Genomic DNA, 26354 nt, shown 5'->3' with positions numbered 1-26354 from the left:
CATAATACTATATACATAATACTATATACATAATACTATATACATAATACTATATACATAATACTATATACATAATACTATATACATAATACTATATACATAATACAGTCCTCTTAATACTAGCAGTAAGCCAACAGGCAACTCATTAGATTCGTAAGAACTATCTTAATCCCAATGTTTTACAAAGAGGGAAAGAGAGCATTCAAAGATTGCAGGTTGCAAGGCGCTATTTCTGCTCAATAAACATGAGTACAATTCCCCATTACAGAAAGTCTCCCAGAAATTTACAGTCTAATGCCCCAGCTCACCTCAAGTTCTCTTTGGTGAGAACTGATTGACAAGCAAGATTGATTAAAAACACACTTCTCAGAAATGAGCCAAGGCTGTATTTTCTGTATGCGCTTGGTTTTCATTTATATTAAATTCACTGTAGCAATGCTCCTAACTGTTATTGCTGTCATTTACAGTAAGATTTTTTCCTAGCATAATATGTATCTCACATACAATTCCATAAACGATCAAAACATTAACTACTAACTTTCCCTACATTTTGTATCTGCTAGAAGACGCAAAAATCCTCCATCACATCGCTCAGCGATCAAACCATCACAACCAGGCCACTCCCCCCTTCATCAATTCCATTCTCTTTCACATTCAACAAAGCCGCAAGCATTTTCTCCCCTTACCATTAAATCTGAGAAATGCAGTCCCAGAGAACATTTCACAGCTAGTCTCCTAGCAGGTAATGCACACTTTTAACAGCCAGAGAGCAATAAAGGAAAAGTGTATGAAATCATTTTGCTTTAATGAAGTGAAAGAGGCACCTTCCTCTTAAAGTACAGCGAAATGTTAGAGGCAGTTCTTTTTTCCCCAGGCAAGGAACAATGCCTCAGCTCATTGTATGCATGCCCAGACACAGCGTGGCACCTCAGGGAGTGACGTGGACATATTTCTTCTGAGATCCGAGGGCTGATGCATCTACTGACACACTGCAGTGAGCATTTGAATCACACTTCTCCTGTCTGGCAGTTCCTCACCCACAACTGCTTTATGGAAGATCCAAGGCATGGCTGCATTCTGTGTACAGTAACTGTAGCACAGGCATAGCTAGGACAGAAACGCCACACATGTGGGACTGACAATGTATTTAGCTCAGAGAGTTACAGATCTGCCCATCTCAATCCAGCCCATGTTAACGGTGATGCTTTTAAAGCTATGGATATAGGAGGTGAGTTTTCCAGCTGATATATCACCAGAGATTGAAGGTATCTGTACTGAAAAGCCTCTTCCAGTTATTTTTTTAATTTAAATTTAAAAAAAAAATAGATCTATAGTCTTTGGCAGTCTTCAGATTGTTTACCTTGTTTTTCATGTTACCTCACAGGCAATGGAATATTTAATATAAAGGCATGTTCTGGTGCTTATGGCTGTCTAACATTTCTGATAGAAGAAATACATTCAAGAAAAATCATGTGGATTTAGTTTCCAGTCCTGAAAGTGACCACATAGTATGAGGGCTGCAATAGGAAGCTATAGCAACAAGTTTGCAATAACAGACTTTTCTCAGAACAAGTCAGATGCACAGACAAGATTAATGATTAATTAAGTAAATAAGTACTTAGCTTTGTAATTGCTCTGATAGACTATAAATACATCATTAAATTATCAAAAGTTTTAAAACAGCATGCTGTGTATTGAACAACCAAGCACTGATGTATGCTTTTAATGAATACCAAAGCAACCTGTAATCAGCTAGAAATTTTCAGCAGTGTAATGATATTAATCATTAATTTCAAGTAGAAGATAATTCATACTGAAAAGGATGACCAAATGGAAAAAAAATGACAGATATAAATAAGCATATTGATAATCATCTGCATTCTTTGTCATCTTATTCTCTTCTTCTATCTTCTTTATCAAGGAAACAGCTTGATAAAAAATGTTACTTAACATAAATGAGGATCTGAACCTAGCACTTCAAAAGAAGATTCAGAACTGCTAGAAGAAAAAATAATAACTATTAACTGTTTCTATTGACACTCCATCATTGTCTGTAGCAGCACGTTACAGTCTGCAAAACTAAAAAAAAAAAAGTAAAATAATCCTCACATTAAATTATTAAAGCTTCCATGTTAATGAAGTAATTACTAGATTTAGAGAATTTTGGAATTCTTTATTCTTCCTGTATACGCTCATTTTCTGTACTAATATTTGCAGAGTAAATTGTATTTTACTCCACGGAAGGCAGATTTGCAAATTAGATAATCATATCCTTTATTAAAAAGGTGTTATGAGCAAAGCTTTTGAAATGCTATTTTAAAATATTTGTAACTGTAGTCCAACCCACATATGAATCATGGATACTGGATGCATTCAATTATGCACCTTTTCAGTGAATTATTATTTACAAGCATAACGTAGTATGATGACCACGAAACTAAGAGGCTGTTTTAAAATGCAGTCTCCCTATCATCACGCTGAGCACCACACAGTGCTAACCAACCCACAATAACATATGACTTGCTCATATAATATGGTCCATATGATCCTGCAAATGTAAACAGAATTTCTGCCACATAAAGATTAGTACAGCGCTGGAGAGTATTATATATTACCAGCAAACATAATTCCATCCCTAGAAATAAGCAGCTTTACTTTCAGCTGTATTCTTTTACCTAGTTATTTGAAAATTTCCAAGTTGTTTTTCTAAGCTCACAGTTACTCTTATTTCTCCTCTGTGACCTCAATAGTCATCATCACCCTTCAATAAAAACATTAGTATTTCATGAGATGGATGAGAAGCAAATCATTTTGCAATGACATATTTACTCAATTCAGCCTTACAGATGCAATTTAATCTAATGAGGCTTCATATAAATTAAAAAAAAAAAATCAAGTAAGTTCATGGCAGGAATTATTTACCTGCACCACGCTGCATGCACTGTAAGCGTCCCATCAAATGCAGTCTACATCTTTTCTCTCAAATTAACCAATCTGTAATGGCAACTTTAAAAGGTTGTCTTCAACTGAGGTACAATACGTAATCAACAAGTAATGTTGTTCCCAAAGATGCTCACATGCTTTTCCATTGCAATTTTTTTCTACAAACTTTTAGTTTTCCTTTAACACCAGTATCTGAAATAGAATTCATGTTTCTCTAAATTACTCTAGTTAAAGGCAAACAAACTAAAAATAGCTGCAGCGACATGTGGCACTGTAACCAGTAAGCAGGCAAGGAGTTCAACTGAATTTTCAGTGAATTTAACAGGCACTTCTTGCACAGGAAGAACACACTGCATAAGTAGTCACAAATAAAGGTGTCTGTATTTGTGTTCTTAGGAAGAATTTTCAAATAATTAATTGGTTTATAAATAATTACAAGGATTAAAAATTAACATTTTATAGAGCCTATGCTCTATATTTTTCTTTTTAACTATTTTTATCATCATGTGACAATTATCACAGAGCTTTGGCACTTTTCCTCATATGCACAGAAACAACTTGTCCCTGCTGTGTTTTTTACTGATCAGTACACACCTTGATGATTGAACGTCTCCTGAACTATCCTAAGCAATTCATGCTGTGTAACCTAATGCCATTTGAATGATGGCTGCTAGTGATTTTTATTCACATTTCCCTTGATAATTGTTTTATCACAAGGTACAAATATTGAACTGCGCAGCCAGAACTGATCAATACACAGAAGTACCAAGAAAATTTCAAATTCCTAACTCGCTGCTACCATTAAAAGACATTTAGATGTGGGACAGAAGTAAAGTTTACAAGATTGTTAAAAGAAAAAAATTATCAGGCTCTTGAAATCAGGCCAGTGACATTCAAATTGTATATTTATTTTAATGGTGCTTAAAAAGCCAGTTCTATCAGAAAGGCAATGTTTTTATGGATGACATCTCTGTAAACATGCCAAGAAAAAAGTACAAATAAGCTCTTTGGAAGCTTCAAGTATTCTTTGTAATTGGCTGGGAGTTAAGAGAGGACTAAGGAGTAAAATCTGAAAAGCACTGATTAGGTATTACCAAGAACTCACTATATTTACAAGATTGTCTTCCTCTGAGACACAAAAAGCTGTCCCATTTAATCAAGCAAAACATTTGCTTCAGTCCCTTCCAGCTCACCCAGCTCCCCAACGAGCAAGCAAAGGCAGCAAAGAAATAGACCCACACAACCCCACTTTATAAAATCCTTGTGCTGAAGCACAGGGAACCATAAAGCTCCTTTTAACTCAAATAGGGTATTTCAAAAAGCCAACCAAAAAAAAGACAGAGGCAAAGCACATTTTAAGCTCATTAATTACAAGCAATATTAGATAGAATGGGAACATGCAACTATGCATTGCACGTGAATTCCCACACCATTAGGCCTGTCCACCAGGTATTGCATAAGTGTTGATTCCCAAAAGAAAAAACAGATTGGAGGTGTGAAAGTGGTTTGCTTTCAACTGTGGGCCCACCATTTATACACACAGACTTTTAAACAAATAGCAAACTTTCAGAAATTATCGTAGAAAATTACGTAAAACTCAGGAAAAGTAGCCCAAACTCTGACCTTCAGCATTTATACATACAGTTTAAACATGTAATTATTTTTTGCCATCTAGCAATTTATTTTTTTTAAATACTAAACAGAGTAAATGCAGAGTAACTTCTTTTGCTTAAGAAACTAAAATTACGCCTGTGTTTGTTTATCCCAACTTCTGCTGTTATTAAGAGAGCTATGAAAAACAACTAGTATTTTATTAGCATAGTATTTGAATTTCAAGCATAAAGACACAACACATACAACTTCAACCTCTCATTCCTTTCAACTTGCTCAGTTTCCCCCTTTCAATCCAGAGTATTGAAACTAACACCCTGAATTGAATGGTGCAATTACTCTCTTGATAGCAAGTTATGGCATTCACTGTTGTAAAAGGACAAATATTTGTCCTTAGTTTTCATAGGAAAGTCACATGTCAAAAAGACAAGGATCTTGCAAGTCAGCACCCAAAAAACAGATGGCTTGCTACTCTTTTGTTGCACTTATTTTCCCAACAGCTTAAAAATGCTGAGTACAAAGTAACAGTAACACAATTTCAAGCATTGAATATAGCTGCATAGCCAACTTGACACTTCACACATTTGTCTAAAGGGCTTGAAATAAGCATTTGTACTTTCATGTGTTCTTAGCTTAAGAACTGGGAAGCTGTCAGTTACCTCAGGTTTTCAGATTCTTAACCAAATATCAGCCTGATTAAAATACGCTTTGCAACTATTCCACTTACACAACCAAAATGCATGCTTCTAAAGACTATAAATATGAATATTTGGAAAGTAGTGGAATGTGTCATAATGTCATCTAGCCAAGGCAATGCAGCAAGCTTTGAGATGCTGTGGTCATGCTCATATTGGACAACTATTGGCTGTGTCTCTCCTCAAACAAGAATCATTCAGCAAATGAGAACTCCCATCGAAAGAAGTCTGAATATTCTCTTTGAATCACTTTATTAACATTTCAAGGGCTTACAGTTTTTTGTAAAATTAGAATGATTTGGTGGACAAATAATCTGCTTCCAGCCTTCAGCACTTACCCTATAAAGATTTATTAAGAAATTATCAAGATTATTAAGAGTTGCAAGACTTTAACACTACTTGGAAACAAATAAAGCCATCACACAGTTGAACTCCTTTTTCAAAGGAAAAGTACTGAAAAGACTAGGATTCTGAAAATACATCTTAGCAAATTGATAGATCTTCAACAGCTTGCAGAACACTCCCTAAGTCAATAACATGATTGCACACCACATCTGACCTTCTTACATCACATTTCTATTTTCATAGCAGTATCTCCACTGAGATTGCCCAGCTTAATACCTGCTTTTTATATGTTGATCCTCAAAAAATGAGAGGCTTGAAAATTTAGCAGAAATACATAATTGGAAAAGGAAACTGATTTAATGGAATCTTCAGATCTTATTCACTTTATGTCACAGCTTGAATTCCATACATCTTTACATTAAATTAAAACAGCCACCACGCACACCCTCACGTTTCTGTAAATATTTCAATATTATTGTGTTTTGTTTTTTTTTTAATAAGTGACAATTAAATACTAAAGCAAGTTGCAAATTAGACTGCTGAAGTTACAACTCATGAGTTGTTTCTTAAATTACAAAAACCATACAGCTTTGATTTACTTTTTTTGTTGGATAGCTTATGTTCCAAACAGCCTGAAAAATACATCAAGAAAATTAAAAGCAAAAAGAGCATTTAAAATTTGTCTTGTATTGATTAGCTGGTAACAGATACAATGTATGCATCCATTATCATTCATACTATGTTTTCATACAGTGGCATCACTTGGAGCATTATGATCATTTAATTCTTAACAATAAAATTAATAGGATTGTGTCTTCCAGGTTCCAGAGCTGCTTGTTTAGATTACACGTCATGTAGTATGAAAACATATTTACATACTGAGTATTTTCTGGTTCTTTTTTTTCTCTGATTTTTTTATTTATTTATTTTTTAAATAACAGTCTTTGGTATTTCTGAAATATACTTAGACCAAAAAATAATCCCAAATACCATATGACTTGAGAAGTATTGGGTAAGCACCTCTGGATTTTAAATCACTAACATCAAATCACTAATATCTCTGTCAAACAATTCAAAAGTACCCAGAGAACTGATCTATAGGAATATAATATTTAAAATATTAAATAAGTGTCTGTGACTGAAAAAGAAAATTCACGTTTGTAAAAATATATTGGAAGACCATTTACTTATTATTATTAGTAAATAGGACCTCATTACACTAAAATTCATTATCTTTGACCACATGGGATTCAATAATGAATATTTCTGTAAGATCAGAATAACCTACTCCTGGATGTACTCAGGTTGCTCTGAAAGTAATGCCCTCTATTTATTTCTGAGGAAACTACATGTTGCACTCATAAAAATCTGCACCAGTGGAGGTGACTCACTGCCACTGTCATCACTGCTGAAACACACCACTCACCACCTCACTGAGCTCACATCTACTCTTGTCTCCACAAACACTCAGCAAGTGTTGATCAATGTCAATGGGTGTCATTTTTTCCACATGGAGGAATTCAGTTCCACACCTTTGCTTCATATGCATTTCTATGTCAGATGCCAATTTGTACTCATATTTGGAATTTGATCATATAAGGAATTCTCAAAAACATAAGCTCAGGACAATAGCCGATGTCTATTACACATATTTGACCTTAGATTGGTACTCGGCCTTTGATATCTAGCTATGATTCATATGCAACACTACTGCCTGCATTACAGAGAGCCACAACCCATTATAAATAGAAATTATTCTTAAGGACGTGAGAGAAATGTTTTAACTGGTAGAAAAACTCCGCTGGATCCTCTAATTACCATATGTCTCCTGTAATATTTTCTATGCTCTCTCTTAAATAATGCAACAGTAACATTGCATGGCCAAAGACATTAGGGAGGAAAACATTTTTATTTACTCCTATTTACCAAATCCTTAAAGCAAAGTTGACTGCAGTTTTATGGCTTCCTCAGTACTTGCTTCTCCTAACACTTTAAATGATCTCATCCTAGGAACAATCAGCATTTAAAAATTACAGCAAGAATGAGCTGCTTGGGTTTTCTTTTGCTTGCTTCTTTTCCCCAGGCTCCTGAAGAATGAGTAGAATACTGCTTCACCAAATGTCAAGAAAAGACTACGTGAACAAGTAAGCACAGGAAACTTATATGAAATTTACACTGTATTTCTTAAAGACAAGAATGTTCGTGAGTTTTATGTAGTGTGAGAGAGACTGTAGATTTAACATCCAAATTTACCAAGTGATGATAAATTCAATAAATAGATTTTTCTGGCCTTACATGCAACTAGCACTGCAACATCTTCCATCCCAGCACATTTTTATTGTTTAAAAGATTCACTTGAAACAAGGCAGCATGAATGATTTCATCAAGATCTCTGCTATTACAATGAATCATTAATATCCTAGTGAAAAATTTATTGTGATGAATAATGCATTCAAAATGATGAGACAGAAAATGAAGCATTACTCTGCAATGTACCAGGGAATCAAAGGGATGTTATGGAAGTTGTCAAGCTAAAAAAACATCACTTCTGGAAGGAAATCTTTCTAGATGTCATTTCAGATACTTTATTTCATTCTCTCACCAAACATTTTTATTGTAGTTGAAGAAAAAGCAAACAAGAAACATTCCTGCCTTTCTACAGTTTTTAAGTCCAGGTACAACCATTATTTTTGGTCACAAAACTAGTTCTACCCTAAGGCAGCACTTCTTCGTATTCTTTGAAATTTATTTGAGCATACGTAATTGTGAAATACAAAACCTTGTTATGCTTTCCCCTCCCCTCCCCAAAATACTGTATCTATTGTGTATATGGCAGAGTTAGCAGGATTGGATAGCGAACTCTGCTAGGTTAGGGAGTTAGAAGAGCTTAAGGTAATAATCATGTCAGCGTAAATGGCATAGAATGCAAACTTACGCAAGTAGAATAATCACTCTCTCCTGTGGCCCAAAAATTAGAGTAACCAAACACGTCTTTGTACTGAAGTACATAGAAGTTGCACTGCAGTACTGTACTGAGTTCTGGCAACCAAAATAACAAGCACATTGCTAAAACGGACTTCTGACACTAGTTAGTTTAAAAGGCAGACCAAAACAAAAAACACAGCACTAGGATACAAGCAAAGAGCTGTCATGAAGAGTTGATTAAACTTCAAAGGGGAATAAAATATTCATTACACATTTGATAGATTAGTTTTTGTCCATTCTGGTATACAGATTTGTGTATAATACATCAAAGCTGGCATATTATAAGCATATTCTTGCTCCAAAAACAACATATAAAATAGTCAGCGGTACCTTAGAATTTGACGTGGATTCCAAAAAGCAAAGCCTGTTGCCAAATCCTTCTGCAGCAAGACACAATTTCTGTTGCTCCTTGTGAACAGTTGCAGTGCACTGCAGAACCACTTCATCATCCTAGGAAAAAAAAAACAAAAACAGAACAGTGGTTATACTTCTGACCTGGGGAAGTATATAAAAAGTCATTGCTAAAAATTAGAAGCAGTTATCCGTGAACACAAACCGAATTGAATCCCAGCATAATTTCAATTCTCTGATTAGAGAAAGTGGGCAAAACAATGAAAATAATTATAACTCATTCTTTAAAAAAACTGCTGGAGAAAATGCCAACATTGTACCTCCACAGACAGAGGCTGACAACAGAGCTTGACAACAGAGACTGATACATTAACTACATAACAGAATCGTAGGGGTTGGAAGGCGCCTCCAGAGATCATCAAGTCCAACACCCCTGCCAAAGCAGGTTCCCTACACCAGGTCACACAAGTTGGTGCCCAGGCAGTTCTTGAATGTCTCGAGAGAAGGAGACTCCACAAGCTCCCTGTGCAGCCTGTTCCAGCTGTCACTCTCAGAAGTTCTTGCGCACATTTGTGCAGAACTTCCTATGCTGCATTTTCTGGTCGTTTCCTCTTGTCCTATCTCCACACTGCTGAAAAGAGTCCAGTCTTGCCATTCTGCCCCCTACACCTTAGATACTTATAGACCTGGATCAGCTCCCCTCTCAGTCTTTTCTCAAGGCTAAACAGACCCAGTTCACTCAGCCTTTCTTCATAGGGAAAAAAGCTCCAGGCCCTTCACCATCTCTGTGGCCCTCCGCTGGACTCTTTCCAAGAGATCCCTGTCTTTTTCTGTACTGGGGAACCCAGAACTGGACACAGTATTCGTACATAAATCTCTATCAGCGTATGTACCACCCATTCTCTCCCCATGTACACTGTTTTTAAAGAAAGTCTGAAAGGATTTCTACATAGCCTACCTGCAAAAATCCTTATATACTGACAGCTACAAAAATATAATTCAGTTTTGAATTAAGACTTAATTTTAGATAATTTTAGATAACCATCTAATGCACTATAACCTTTCTTGCTCAAGTTGACTGCAAACCAATTGCACAGTATCACCAAGCATACATACATTATGTAGATGACAATTGCTGGAAGACTAAGAAAAGGAATAGAGCAACTGCTAAATTCCCTGACGCACAAATTTTCCCAATTTATTTCCATAACATTTTTTTCTTCTTTTGCTGTAAAGTACACATAATTAGTCAACATAATACATGTTAACAAACAATGGCATTCACCTATCATCCTGAATGGAATGATGTTAACAGATATTCATTCTAAACAAAATCTAATTAAAAATAGTATGTATATATACTGTTATAACTGACAAAATGGCATGCACTTTCAGGTTCATATTCAGAACAATCAAAACAGGCAAATTGTATGGAATATACTATATTTAGAAGAAAAGATGCCAAAGGAGTTTGGAAAAAAGGGCAATAGTACAGACCTAAAAGCCCTTCAGATATTTGCACAGACTGATAGATAGTTCTATTATTCTTGTTCTGCTGAATACTCATCACTTCAGTTTCACATGAATTCACAATACTCATCACAACAGTTTCCTCCCTGGAAACTGGAAGATTTGTTATTATTTCCACAGCAATTTGCTATAACCACAGCAGCCTTCATTTCTAAGCTCAGATGCTGCCTTGAGTTGTTTTTGTTTTGCCGTTTTCAGATACAGGAAAAAAATGTTACCAAGAGATTAAGAGAAATTAAGTGCCAGTAACCACAAGTTCTGTGTAGAAAGTGGTACTGTCATTTATTCTCAGATGTGGAAGATATTAACAGTCACATAGTCTGGTGCCTGTTGTCTCTCCACTTACTTCAAATAAGAAGAACACACACCCTGAAAAGCTACCCACTTAGTGTAGGTACTTTATTAGATGGCTCTTCCAACTACTCTCATTTATTCTCCTGGTCAGGATTTGAAATCCATCAAACCACACTTTGCAATTTGGAAGTACAATTGTCTCTGTTCCATAAACAGGAAGCAAGGAGCAAGGATGATGCTGCCTGCCCATAGTAACAGAATTTACCAAAGGGATAGCAGAATCGTTACTTAGATTTCTAAACTGGTAACCGGAGTCAGAAAGCTATTCTCCCACCCTAGCACTATCTTGGCTAAATCCATTAATCCCAATAAACCCTTTCGTGTCAGCCAGTACATCAGCTCATAATTTTAAGGATACCATATCTTCCAGTAGAAAGACAATCTGCTTGCATTATGTCAGTTATCTGCACTGACCCAAAAAGCATGAGCTTTTGATAATCGCACAACTGCATTAATCATTTTGAGTCTTGGAGATGCATTTTGAACAAATAGGTAGATCCTGTGTATGTTACAAAGCCCTGGTAGTTTTCAAACGTCCAATTTTGAAAAGCAAGGAGGGTTGTTGAAGAAAGAACAGCTTCTAGTAGCCTAGCAGACTCTTATTACATCTATTCGCTATGGGCTATGTAAATATTTTCATGAAATTTATATATCCACAGAAACAAACAGAAAAAGACCTAGAGAAGATACTATAAATAAATATATTATAAATAAATATATAAATTCCCCACATTATAGTAGTGTCTACTGCTAAAAATGTGCCCTAAAAATCAAAGCAGCAGCAGCAGCCATAAGCTGGTGAAGTGCATGCTCAGAACTGCATTCCAGTAGATCAGACTACTGACTGAAGGGTATGAGGCTGCTGCCAGTGCATGATTAAGACAGCAAGTTCTCAAAGCTCCTTAATAACATCAACTTTTATCTGTGGTTATTCAACGTTCCTGTAAAATCCATTCAAATCTTCCAAGATTGCATTAAACACATACTACCCAGTCAAGAAAAAGGTTAGCTTCTTTAAAAACAAAGCACGCCCTCATCTTTACAATAGAGATGTTTTGACTAGGTGTATTTTTACAGGATTGGCAAGGATTTCTAGTTATGGCTGAACACAGAATATATTTCCTTGTAATATACAGTGTGTCTCTTTGCCCTATTAAAGCTTGAAAATGTGCACCTCCCCTGTGGTCCATTTTGACTAATGCTCAAGCTTCTCAAGATACCAGTTCTATTAAAGGACCAAAACTGACTGCCACAGGTAGACATTATCTACAATGTTACCTGTGCTAGCACTGCTTTGATACAGACAGGTAATTTTGATGATAAAATTTTTGCATTTTGATTATTTTTCTGAAATCTGCTTGGGTTTGTTGGTGGTTCCTCCCCCTCCCCCAACCCCTTTTATAAGTTCTAATATCTTAAACGTTCAATAATTATGCATATTTTTTAAACTACAGAATTCTGTGCTTCAGTCCAAAGTGCTTCATGACTTTGACAGTTGCATTTTGCTTCCAATTCAGGACAAAAACAAGCTTTTTTTTTTTGCTATTTTAGTTGATTTATCTTTTTAAAAAAATATAATTATATACTTAACTCCTTCACAGAGGATGCAGTAAAGTAAAATGTGAATTTCTACTAATTTAAATAATTTGTTGTACTTTTCCTTATCCGACCCTTGAAACAATTACCTTTGTCAACTACACTGTTTTTGTTCTACTTCTCTATGAGATTATACGAATTTTGAAATAGCATACAGGACACCAGATGTCACATTTGCAAAATAAAGTATTCAAAGGTTGAAACTATTAAGTTCTGCTTGTATGTTCCAACTTGCTTCTAGTGCTGTTTTATACAGCAAATATTGCAATTAGTGGAATATTTCCATCAATTTACACATGCTACAAACCAAGATCTCAGCACAGGCTCTAATAGCTCAATCTTTAATAGCTTCCTCAAACTCTACATATGCAGCGTTATGCTTCACCACATCCCATTTAATGCTCAGCTGTGCAGCTGAACTTTGCAATGAGCTTCAGTGCCAAAAACACTTTAAAAGTAGGTTACAATTAGAAATAAAACCTGTACAAAACCTGCTTTCCACCAACAAAAAGCGTACAATGCTCCTCGACTTAAAAACTTTATTTCAGCTTCCTTTTGTTGTGTTGGAATAAGTATAAAATTATAAAACAGAATAAAAGATTCTAAGTTCCATAAACCATTAAGTACAAGACTTCCACAGTTACTGGCAAGCACATGCTTGCCAGTAACAGGATCTACAAGTCAGTCCCTTGAAACGACCCTTGTGATATGACCTCAACATATGACAACAGCAACATCACCTTTGCTTTAATGTTAAGTATCAGAATAGTATGCACTGGAGACAACTTTCATCACATATGGGAGCTTTAATACTTATTGCTCAAGAGTTTCATTCTGCGTGATTTTGAAGGCAAAATGTAGCAAAGCAGAAGTAACACATTAAGATGGAGCTTTTCTTCCTCAAAATCCCTGCTGACAGGGAACAGAAGCCTAGATGCACAGAGTTCATTAACTACTACATTCATAATGTGTAAGAATCACTATCAACATAGATTAACTATCTTGTGAACAATCCCATGAGAGGTACCAACAAAACAAATGCTCAATTAATACTACTTAATTTTTCCATTCCATTCTTGACTGACCAACTAATGTCAAACTATCAAGCTCTTCTTTGAAATACCATCCTATTAAGAATGGTGGCTCTGGCAGCTGAATGCAAGTGAAGCCTATGACAGAGATAAGAAAAGGGCCCAAACTTTTAATTACCACATCATACCTTAAGCCACAATACTACAACCCTCTGAGTTGCATCGCGGCCATCAGGAAGTTAAAACACTGTTCAGAAAGTACTCATCCTTTACATAAGAATGCAAGATAAAAAGAAATGCTAAGACAACTCTGCGGTAGAGAAGGATCTGGTGGTTATGGTGAATCAAAAATTGATCAGTAGTCAACACCATTAGGCAACTATACGAAAAGCAAATGGTTGTCAGTAACACACAATGTAAAGAACAGGTAACAATTCTTCATTTTATCAAAACAGTTAGTATAGAATAGCCGGTAAGAAGTTTTCTGAGGACAGCAAAGAATTTTCACTACCAATTTAGAAACATCATTATAAGATTTTTGAAAGCATACTGAAGGATTTATGCATAGCCTAACTTGTTGTAGGATGAGAAGGAAGAGAGTAGATTCTTCCAATCAGATAATTGTAATTAGTCCAGATACATTTTATGGTACATGTTTTAGTTTTATCCTGTAGGAAGAGTAATTTCATAAGAATTCAACGTTATTCTAAAGGAAATAACCTTCCAGACAGAAAATCCCATGCAAAATAGATGGAGTTCTAGAGGACCAGAAGCTAATAGCTCTTGCTACAGTACCAGGAAGCAGACTGCTAGCACAATAACCAATTTATTTACTCCTCCTTTCAAAGAGCTCTATAACTTACTCATCAAAATAATTTTGCCAGATTCCAGCAATGTCATGCTGATCTGCAGTAATAAAGACATGTGGCAATTTAAAAATACATACATAAAAACCGTGAGTCATGTAGATTCACATTCAGCATTTGTCAGAAAGTTTTCACTAGAGAACAATGATACAAAGGACCTGTCAAAAAGAAATCCCTATCTACAACACAAAAATAAAAACCTGTGTAAATAGAGTGCTGAGCTGTGGCAGAGCAGAGTTTACCTAGGGCTTGCACATCAACACTGAGCAAACTGTCACAGGCACAGGACCCATCCCAGTCAATGGTTTCCACAGCCACCAGACAGAAATGAAACACTCAATCACGAGGCAAAAGACCAAACCTGAATGAGTTACTTCAGTACAATTGAGTAATATGTGTAACCTGTGTTCTCTTGACTACTTCACTGTGAGACAAATGACTGCATTTGACCTGAGCACTGCAGTGATAATGCTGGATTGCTAAAACACTCAACTGCATAAACTAAAAACATCCTCAAATAGAGCACCCTCTAGTGGTATCAAACGTGCACAGAACTGAAACTGATGTACTATCAATACTCAGTTTCCTCTTCTGGCTCTGTACTCCACTGGATCAGCACATAATAGTGTCACAGTTTGTTTCAGTGTACACTGACCTTGCCTTTGCATGTGCTATTGTATTTTTTCTTGATTGAGTTCTACTACCAAAAATACATCTGCAAATGAACATATTTCCAGTCAAGATGACTCATTTTATTATTTCTCACCAATTAGCTCTGCAGTCCTACAATCCTAAAAAATGCCAAGTTCAGCTTTTAGTGCCTAATAATAATCGTATCTAACCGTAGTTAACAGTGGCTAACTCTGTATCTGACACAGTTGACAGGTGAGAGGGGTTGAAAACATCTACAAAGAAGTATGTTTACCAAATTAAACAGAACAGCTGGCAGGCTGCTTCCAGGTTTTTAAAATCTCCAGCGTGCCAAATTCTCTCTGATGTAATTCCACATAATTTAGGAATTCAGTAAGAATGCTATTACAGTACACCCTCACTCACTAGTTCTAAGCTTCCTGTTCTGCAGTCAAGGGCATGATTACAGCATGGGACATATCATTGCTATATTTGATTCTGCTGGTGTGAGTATCAGTAAAGACAGAGGTGACAGCACACTAGAAAAGGTGTCCACAAGATTCCGCAGGCAAACACAAGAACATTTTATTAATGATCTGAGCCAGGCACTTCACAGGCCTCCTCTGAACAAGTGGCAACAATCAAACAATTAAAACAACTTTTCCAAGGTTACGCAATACTTAGACTCAAACTGAACACATTCCCTTTTGTTGTGTTCTTCCTACCCCAATAATGGGTTCCACAGAGCAAGGAGTTGACAACACATCCTCTCTCCCCAGCTCCTGCCATGAATGCCTCGCCTCCCCTCCGTATCATCCATTTCATGCAAGAATACAGGAGATATATTCAGCAGCTCTCAAACTTTTATCTTGTGAGCAGATTCAGGAGGCTAAGTCAGTAACACCACCATCTGCTTGAGTTTGCACATTCAATCCTAGATCACTTTCTCATCCCTTAATCTTTTTGCAGCAGTATTTCTTGATTCATTCCACTTCAGTGCTCTCTATCACGCTGATATTTCACAGCTACCTGGTTGATCATAGAGCTCTTCCTCTCTAATTCCCAACCAAAAAGACTTATCTGCCACTGTGTTATCTTTGTTTTTCTGGAGTGATGTTAAAGATTCATTCTAATCTCTCTCTGTTTCCAATTCTCTGTCAATGTATTTTTACCCAGCTTTTATCTTGAAGCTGCTCTAAGTTACAAGATTCACCCTCTCACTTCACACATTTCCCATGCAATGCTTTCGTATCACCATGATAAGTCTACCACCTTTCTGAATTCTTGCTTCCTAGACTTTTTAATTCCATTTTGAAATATTCTCTCAGACTGCTGTTCTCAGCTTCTCTTCTGAGCATCTTTGATGTGTAATCGATTTTTTCTGCATACCATAAAGAATTCCAAAAGGTTTATTAACAACATGAATTTTCAACATAGCTTAAAATGCCACGAAAGCATCATCCAACTTGATTTCTTCACATCACTGCTCTGGATTCAAAGTGTATTTTGCTGTGAAAATCCAAGCAATAACACTAAAAAGATAATTCCCAGATACTTTCACTACTATTTATAAAGGAGATTTTAAATCTCCCATTAAAGAGACTGGCTTTCTCCACATTGATGCAGGTCAGAGCTCCATATGTCAGCTGTTCACCAGGTACACATTACCATTCTGCCTTCAGTATGAAACTTTATTTCTTGTTTTTCATTTACTGTCTAAACTATCTCTGAAAAAAATACACATTTGCCTCTGGCCTTCCAGACATCTCTTGGGACATAATCCTCAGTTGAAGTCTGTTTTATTCTCACTTTTATAATCCACTACTTGCATGATGATCTCTTCCTTCTGTTCTACACAAAATTATACACTCTTTCAATCTTCTGCCACTCACTTATTTAGTTTTTTCATTATTTTTTCATTCATCTCCGATTTTCAAACTTTTATTTTCAAGTCCACGTTCAGGAGAATTTTCAGCCTTTCAGAAGGAAGCTACAAGAGCAAAGATGTCCATGGAACAGAAAAGAGTATGCAGGCCATGGTGTGTGCCCTGCTGTAGGACCTGAGGGATGGCTGATGGTCGTATCCACTCCCTGCCATCCGGGCTTCGGCTCAATAGATCATGACAGATGGAGAGAGCATTACTTCACAGAACTGGCTGTTGATACTGAATGGATGCAGTAAAGCACTGAGGGCTAAGAAGCATTCACCAAGAAAAAAATCAGACACTTCAGAGAGGCTTTTTCAGCTGAAGAACTCTCCTCTGCCTCATGACTACTCTAGCAAATACTTTGCCACAACAAGCAGTGGGAAGAAAGGAACAGAGGGCCAATAGCTGTTGTCATTTCCCACGTACCCAGGGATGAATCAGGATAACAAGAGTGTTTTACTCACTTTTGCAACAGTGTCTCCAAAAAAGCTCACAGTATTCAAGAAACAGAAAACAAAGAAAAAGAAATCAGGGGTCTTTTCCCACTAAGTTGCATTACCAGATTACAACATACTAACAACAGAAAGTCCAAATCTTAATCACATATACAATTCCCATTTCTTCACATACTACACAACAAAAAGTAATTTCCATTTTAGGAGAGAGTATTCTACCCACCTTTGAACCTCTGTTAAGTAGACCAGAAAGTCTTGCTCCAACACTTTCAGATGTCTAACCATGTAAATCAGTCATCTATTTTATATCTTGTTTTGTATACAAACTTGTCTTACATCCAACTGCTTTGTGAGATTCTGCTACCTGCCATTCACAGCTTGTAAATCACACCACTGCATCAACAGCCTGACATGTCTTAGGAAAAATGCAGTGCTATGAACTAACAAATCTTCCTCTTGTTTGACACATCACAAGACATGCTGTGATCATGGGGCTTGCTTGGCAACAGTGTCCCCACAACAATTGTGTCATTTACCTCATATTATTTTTGAAAAGAACACATCTAGAGGGTATAAAGTGGCAGAAGTGTTTTCCAAAAAAAAAAAAAAAAAAAAATGCAGAGGCAACCAGGAAGGTGCTTCAACCCAAAAATACTTTCTCAGGTGCCAATTTGGCTCCTGAGCAGTTTCTGAAACCAAAGGGTTATTCTCAGCAACTGTTAAAAGTTCTGGAACAGAAGTTTACATGGGGCTGGATCTGCAGCAGCCTGAAACAGGCACATCTCTAAGCAAACCTCAGTACACAGAATGACAAAATACTTAAGCAGGTCTTAACCTGACTAGATTATTTCCACCTAAAAATGATCATATAGAACACCAGATTTTGTATGTTACACTATTGCTGTCATGAAGGATCTGCCAACATTCAAGTTCCTGGTACAGATTTCAGGTCCAAACCATCAAGCAAACACAGATTTTAGTCAGCAGATTATATGTTTCTAAGTACTTTACTAAGTGCTGCAACTGACCACCACTCAATCAGTACCTGATATCAAAAAATGCCCCTTCCAGGGGGAAAAAAAAAAAAAAAAAAAAAAAAAAAAAAAACCTACAAAAAATGGGTAGCAACTTGAACAGTTGTTGCTTTGTGCTCTTTTTCATAGAATGAAAAATAACACTATTTTGGTTGCTATGAAGAGTCCTGCATAAAAAAGCATGGCACACTGCAGTAGAAGACTTGTTATTAAAAGCTGTGCTGATATTTACAGAACTATGAATAGATCCTGATGCATCTGCACTAAGCCTGTCTTTTGAAATAACAAAAATGTCTGGTTTACAAAGATTTTCTCTTTACCCCAGCTTGAAGGATACTCTTTCATTTCTAACCATTTATCTCAAGTCCTTCAGAGCATTACTGCGGAGCTGAAAAGCTGTGAGATTCAACTGGCACAATACATCTTGCAGTAACAACAACAACAACAACAAATAATCAGTAAATCTTCAGATATCTAGTAAAGAGGCTTTCTGCCACCTGGTTCTCACACCAGCAGGTAATTCTTCACAGATTTTAATCAGATGTAGTGACAGAAGGCCACAGTGAACAAAGTCCCAAAAATATGTTACTAAGCAAGTGCAAAAATACACTTCTTAACTCACATACGTCAGAGCATAACGTTCAGTCTAAATTTATTTCCCGTTTCTTCCTCAGAACAAACTCACCAGCTATCATAAATGAATGAATAATATTATAACAGCAGGAGTACCTTTCAACTGCTTTTACTCTAAATTTCATGAGCAAATTCTTAAAGGTTATGCAGAAGCACAAACTCAAACATTATAAACCACAAATTCATTTTCGTATACTCATTTTTGGTATACAAAAATATTCACTATACACATTTTCTATTAATCTCTACATGTTCTATATGACACTGAATTAAGGTGGGATTCACTTTATTTCCAACTAAGTAAAAGGTCAAAAAATAAATACAAAAAAAAATCGACTATTTTTATTTATAAAGTGAAATTCATGGTCTTGCATTACATTTAAAACTACATTCAACAAACAATAACTGGAATGTATATTCATCACAGATCAAAATACAAATTCTCAAATACTGTTTTCATGATCATACACTAATCTCATTTTTCCTCACTCTTTTTAATAGAAATTATATATAATACTTTATATTATATATGTTATATATAATATATACATTGTATAGTATATAGTAAATAAACTATATACAGTATATAGCATATACAGTATTACATATATGATATAAAAATTTATATGTATTTTATAGTACATATATTAGAAATAAGAAATAAATTGCCATTGCTTCCACTGTAATTTGAGAGTTCTGAGACAAACAGTATCATGTCACGATATGAGCTGCAGCTTAAGATTTTCATAAATAAACTACAAGAAGGCCTCCAAGAAATCTGTTAAAATTGCTACACTAATGGAAAGATCAAAATTAAGACTTTTATTCCCCTATGAAGCTTTCATGGGCTGCCATTTATCAACTACACTCTTACTAAAAATTGCACTATTACACTAACTGGAAATTAAAGAAATATGAGTAAAAGAAAATAACATTTCCAAAATAAAAGGGGATTCAGAATAGTAGTTTCATCTGGCCAAAGGAAATCAAGGTTTGAATTTTTTATGCCATGTTGTTTTGGTAATTTCCCGCATGCGTTCATGACACAAAAAAGCTGTACTTGCAAAACAAAACAAAACAAAAAAAAAAAAAAAAACCAAAAAAAAAAAAAACTTTTTTTTGACTGTAATACATCTGAATTATCAGAGTATATTCTGTGTAAAAATTAAGCACGTTAATATCACTTTCCATTGCCATTTTCCATTCCTTCATTCCTGATGACTAACACGTACTATTAGATTAACACAAGTTAATTTAAAGTCCCATAAAAGCCTTCACATTTCCCTCAAACATGCTCGTACATATATAACTTTGCATAACTTGGATCATAATTATACTTCAACATTTACCTTACTCTAATTTTAGAGTTAATTTAAACAACTTTTAAGCAGCAGTAAAGCTAGGCAGATAACAAGCCCTGTATTAAAGAGGCTAAGAAACACAAGCTCTTACTCGTACTTTTGACTGCACTAAATCCCTTTGACTGGCTGAGCTCCTGTATACTACTTGGATTATGATTCATCACACAGAACTTAAGGCATTTAAAATTCACCCAAGTAAATCTACTTAGCTACCATCATTAGTCATTTAGCTTTTATTTACCTCTACTCTGCCTAAATTGCCTTTACAGCCAATGGTGGAAGACCGATTTTCCAGAAGGAGAGGCACTGTCTCACACAATTATTATTTCAGACAAACATGAGCACCCTCTGCGAGTACCTGCTCTCCTCCATGTGCTCTACAATAATCAGCATAGGCCAGGACAACCACTGGATAAATGTTCCAGTTCAAGTGAGATGAATTTCAGGCTCAGCATACTTGTAGCAGCTTCTCCAAACAGTAAAAACCGAAATTAATACTACAGAATTTCCCCATGTTTTCAGTGAAATAGCAGCAGCATGAAGACTAACTCAAAATAAATGAGTTTATCAAATTTTTAAAAATGGATAGAAGCTTTGCATAATTATTTGAAGTTATGCCATAGCAAACAAATCAAACATACTGTAGAGACTGAGGTTTCACATAACCAGAACTGCCCTCTGCCTAGCTAAATTACATAAAAGCTGAAGAAAGAAGTACAGGTGTGTGAATTTCATCCCAAGTCACATGGAACACTTCATAATCACAACAAACTCTTACCTGGTCACTTCAGCTAGCAACCTGAAGACCTCAAGTCATTAGTCACAAGATAAGAGTTCTCCACAGTTTTTGTATTAACTTAAAATTGTGCACATGCAGCACCATCAGCCCCCAGATGAGGGGAAGGAGATGGTCAGCCACAGAAGCCTCAAATGACATGAGTTGTGAGAAGGACATCTCTCAGCTGCTCTGCTATGTACTCCAAAACTGTTAGAAGGAGCAGGAAGAACTGAAAAAAAAAAAGGGGAAGAAAGCTGATAAAATCTTGGCAGCAGGACTTCCACACACCCTGCTGTCCTAGGAAGAGGTGTGGGATTGCTGCAAACTTCAGACATCCTAAAGCCTAACTGCAGCAATCCGCGTGTAAAATGATGCCCTCTTTGGGTTCTGTTTACGGTCAGAAAAAAAATGGCCTGCTCAGGAAATTTCTTGACTACAAAAAGAAGTTACATGACTACATCAGCCAGACTTCTAGATCTGATTAATTATATCCTAAGAAGCAGACTAATATGGCCCTAGTGCAACAAGAAGGAAAAAAATTAAAAATAGAAAGTCAAAAGTACCTCTATGCTTCTCATAAGCAGCGTTATCATAGAATTGCCTAAGCTGGAAAGGACCCATAATAATCCCCTAGTCCAAACCTGGCTTCACACAGAAGCACCCAAAACTCAAACCCTTCATCTAAGAGTGTTGTCCAAACACTTCTTGAGCTTCAGCACTTTGGGACATGACCACTGGGGCTGTTCTAGGTCCCAACCACCCTCTGGTGCAGAACCTTTCCCTAACCCCCACCTGACCCACTCCTGATGCAGCTCCATGCTGTTCCTTGAGTCCTGTCACTGTCATCAGAGAGCAGAGATGAGCACTGCTCCTCTGGTTCCCTTGAGAGGAGCTGTAGGCTGCCATGAGGCCTCCCCTCAGCTCCTCTTCTCCAGGCTAAACAAATCAGGGGACCTCAACCACTTGTCAAACATCTTGACCACTAAATCCTTCACCACCTAAACCTTCTGCATAGCCCTCCTTTGAATGATCTCTAGTAATTTTATATCCTGATATGGAGACACCCAACACTACACAGAGTGTTAAAGATGAGACTGCACCAGAGCAGAATGGGAGTGGGACAACTCCTTTCCTCACCCAGTAAAAGTGATATCCTCATGCATCTCAGGATACAGTCAGCTCTTTTGGCACACTACTGACTCAGATTTAGCCTGCTGTCAAACAAGAACCCCCAGATCTCCTCCGACAAAGCTGTTCTCCAGCCTCTCATGCCCCAGTCCATACATATAGCCAAAGCTGCCGCATTCAACATGCAGAATCTGGCATTTATTCTCACTAAACTTCATTTGGGTTGTGATTGCCCAGCTCAGTAATTTGTTGAGATCTCCCTGCAAAGCCTTCTCTACCCTCAAGGAAGTCAACAGCTCCTTCCTGTGTAATCTGCAAATTTAATAAGCATGCATTTGAGTCACGCATCCTACTCATTTATAAAAACACTAAAAACAAGTGGATCTAAAATGTAGCCTTGTGGAACCCCTCTAGTGACCGTGGTTGTTTTCTTCATATACAGTTTGTATGGGCAAATGTAAGACAATAAAACTTAAATAACAGTTGCAAAGTACAAATCAGAAATCATTGATTCTTATACTAATGCTGAAATATATTTAACAAAAAAGAGCATACCAGAGCATATTGTTAGAAATACAGCATACAGATAATAGAACTGGATTTATGCATACATATATTTGTGCATGCATTTATTAGTAATAATTCAGCATTACTGTAATTAACAGCTTCTGGTTTTATTTAGTCTCCAACCCTCTAGAGTTCATCTCAAAGAACAATTAGACATAAAAAGTTTAACATGTGCTGTCATAAATTTTAAGAATATTTATGGCTACACAGAGAATTTAATAAACCTTGTTCAGCAGGTCATTTATTTCAATACTGTAAATGCAAAACAAAATGAAAAATATATATATCTTCGTGAAGAAAGATACAGGTGGATAAAGTCAATTCAGTATAAATACACTTAGAACAAAACAAAAAAATAACTTTCCTTTGATTTAGAAGCTTGAAATTACTTAAAATGTAAATATTGAAGTAAAAGATCTCACCTAGGAAGAGACGCTTAGACTACTTAATTTCAGAAATGATTTGCAAATCTAGAAAAGTTTCTGAGTTTCATAGTTCTCACACAACCCAACACTTCCCAGATGATCGAGACCTGAAAGCCTAGAGTCTTTTACATGCATTAGAAACTGGGAAATTAAAAGATATACAGATGCAGTGATAAGAATACAGAGGCAGAATCACTAACTGACCAAAAAAAAAAAAAAAAAAAAAAAAGTTAAGAGCACATATATTCCAGTCCTCATTTTTAGCATTCTCAAGAAACACGTTAAGAATATACCATTCTAAGACTGATTATATTTACTTCAGTGACATGCTGAGAGCATTCTGGAAGGTGCTTCTTTTGGCAGAAACATATAGCACTGTAACATATTGCTACTGGTTGGCAGAACCTAACAAAATCAGATTTAAATCATTACTGAAGTGGCAATATGAAAATTAAGTTAGTCAAGGTGTGTCTTAATGAGATCAATTTTACTCAAAAAGATAGTAAAAAACATGTTTATTTTGCAGCCTGGAAAATCTCTTCTGGTAAATGCACCTGTTCCATTTACACAGATGGACTTACACATCTGTTCAGTTCTGTTTATCAGCTTGAAAAATGAGAGTAAAATCAACAACAGAAACAAACTCTCAAGAGATTCTGGGGTGTCGCTCAATTCATGGCCTATACACAAACTTTGCCTTTCAGAGGTAGACTTTTTTTTTTTGGTCAAGTAAAATATCATCAACCATGCCTGAAACAAATGTATATACTGAAGGCACTGTAGGTGTATCAGACGTAGCAGAAACTGATAGGCATTTGGGGCATGCAGAACTGTTATTTGTGGGTAAAAGCTAGTTTCACTGACACGAAACATGATATACAAATGCTACAGCTCATTACATTTTAAGCACTAGCAGCATTCCTATACTCACTCCAGGTTTACCTATCCCTGCTACCGTTGCCTGTGCGTTTTCTTCTTGCTCTTCAGTTTGACCTGGTTTAGCCATGCTGGTTTATTGTGTTCCTTTTGTGACTTCCTACACCTGGGGATGGAGAGCTCTTGTGCTCTAGGGAAAGCTTCCTTAATGATCTGAGAGCTCTGCTCCACTCCCCTGTCCTTGAGGACAGATTCCCAGTGGTTTTACTTTACTATCTCCCTGAAGAGCTGAAATTCAACTTCCTAGAAGGAGAAAAAGAATTACCGGGGACCCCAAAGAGGGCTAAACAGGAAGTTACAAAAAAATCACTTTTAAGTTCAAAAGTTTATGTTATTTCATACTTTCGTGCATTCAGCTTTTGTGTTTTAACTTTTTGTTTGGTTGAATTCGTGTTTGTTGCTTGTCTGCTTTTTAATGTTTTTTTATTGTTGTTGTTCTTTTGTTTTGTTTTTGTTTTTTTTTTTTTTATGTTTGCTGTCTTGTTTTTGTTTAAAAAAAAAAAAAGCTAAAAATGGAAAACTATCTACAATAAAAAAATTTCTCTATCAGTTACTCACATCCTTGCATCTACTGGAAACATTTTGTATTCAGAACTAAATATGTTCCTATTTAAAATAAGCTCTGTTTAAAAAGAAGAGGTTATGTACAAATATAGCACAAACCACTTTATTTGTCATTTTTGCTGGCTGTTGGCTAAGAATCAGGACACTTGAACGAATTTTCTAAGGATGTCTAAGCAATCACCCTGGCAGAGGCAGAAAACAAGCTACTTCTCCAAGAACCATCGTGAGCAAGTAAGAAGCATTTCAGTAGGATTAAGATCCCTAAGAATTATGCAAATTTTAAATAGATGTCTGGACATGAAAGTAAATATTTACAAAAATATTACAATAATAATGGTTTGTGCTTACGTAAAATTTCCTATTAGAATTGTTACCAAACATAAAAAAAACACATTCAAAAATGGAGGAAGGCCTAGAACTCTAAATTGTTGAAAAACATTTTCATCAGCTTCTTGCACACAAATGAGCAGCATGCATTCAAAATTAAAAGATGCTTCCCAAACAGTTGTTAATTATCTTGGACCAATAAAATAGTATACACAATTAGTATTCAAACTGACACAAATGCTGAAACTTCTCTAGAGGACAAACAAGGAAGCTACCTGAGCACTATGCTGCCCACCTCTCTATTTCAGGAGCCCATCTTGCTCAAAATCCTAATTTCATTTCCACCCACTTCTCCCCTCTTTAAGGCAGTGAGTGCACACAAGGACGCAAAGGGTAATGCAGACGCTGCTCAGCAAAGCACCACAGCTAAGCTTAGAAGACTCTTGTGGATTCCATACCAAATGCAAGGGAACGGCAGCTGGAAGACTGGTTGAGCTATACTTATTTATTGAGCAAGAAATGAACAGAGTGATGTTTTCAACTTTGTTACAATGTACTATAGAAGGTTTTCTCAGACAAAAGCAAGTAATCAGCCAAGTCTTCCAAGGAGACAAACTGACCACAGAGTAGATACTGTTGAAGTTTGCTAGTATTTGCTACTTTTCCTCTCTCGAAAGGGGGTTTGTGGAAAAAGGGATCTTGGCTTTGTTCTGTATGGTTTTTTTATTTCTTTTGCTTTCAAGATAATTGGTTAAATTTTTTCTCTGCTTTAGTAAATTAGGACATTCAACATTTTTAACCATCTGGCCAGGATTTACCTAGGATAAATTACAGATAATTCACCTATTGTTATGCTAAATTCCTTTATTTGTTTATAAATAATTTTGGAATTTGGATTTTTTTTTTTTTTTTGGTTATTCTGTGTTTTTTGAATTTGTTTCTTGGCGTTGTTTGTTTTTGTTTGTTTCTTTTTAATGCTACACAGAAATAGGACTCACTATTTACTCAGAAAATATACACCAGCCTTGCCTTACCTGCTCAGAATCCCACAGAAGAAGGTCTCACAGGTGTAATTACCACAAAAAGCCCTCTACAGCATATAAAAGAAGATGTAAAACAACATATTTCTTGTTTGGATTGCAAGGAAAGAGTTCTCCCTCTATTCTTTTCAGTAGCCATGGTATTGAGCTTGTTTTGCTCATTTTTTATCTTAGTGTTCCCTACAAAAAAAAAATTTTAAGTTCTATGTAGCCTAATTAATTGAGGCTAATATTTCCTGGA

General features: G+C 36.1%; 1 protein-coding gene across 1 annotated transcript in view; it reads right to left on the bottom strand.

Moving 5' to 3' along the window:
• The window catches only part of RYR2 (ryanodine receptor 2), a 340802-nt gene that overhangs the window by 238743 nt on the left and 75705 nt on the right, over positions 1–26354 (bottom strand). Inside the window, exon 3 of the mRNA XM_042817920.1 lies at positions 8910–9029. Coding sequence (XP_042673854.1) covers positions 8910–9029 — 120 coding nt within the window. The remainder of the gene's footprint in view (positions 1–8909; positions 9030–26354) is intronic.

Source organism: Centrocercus urophasianus, unplaced genomic scaffold, assembly GCF_019232065.1.
Source record: "Centrocercus urophasianus isolate 14NV4802_14NV808 unplaced genomic scaffold, USGS_Curo_1.0 seq_10, whole genome shotgun sequence".
Taxonomy (NCBI): domain Eukaryota; kingdom Metazoa; phylum Chordata; class Aves; order Galliformes; family Phasianidae; genus Centrocercus; species Centrocercus urophasianus.
This window is presented reverse-complemented; position numbering and strand designations above follow the sequence as displayed.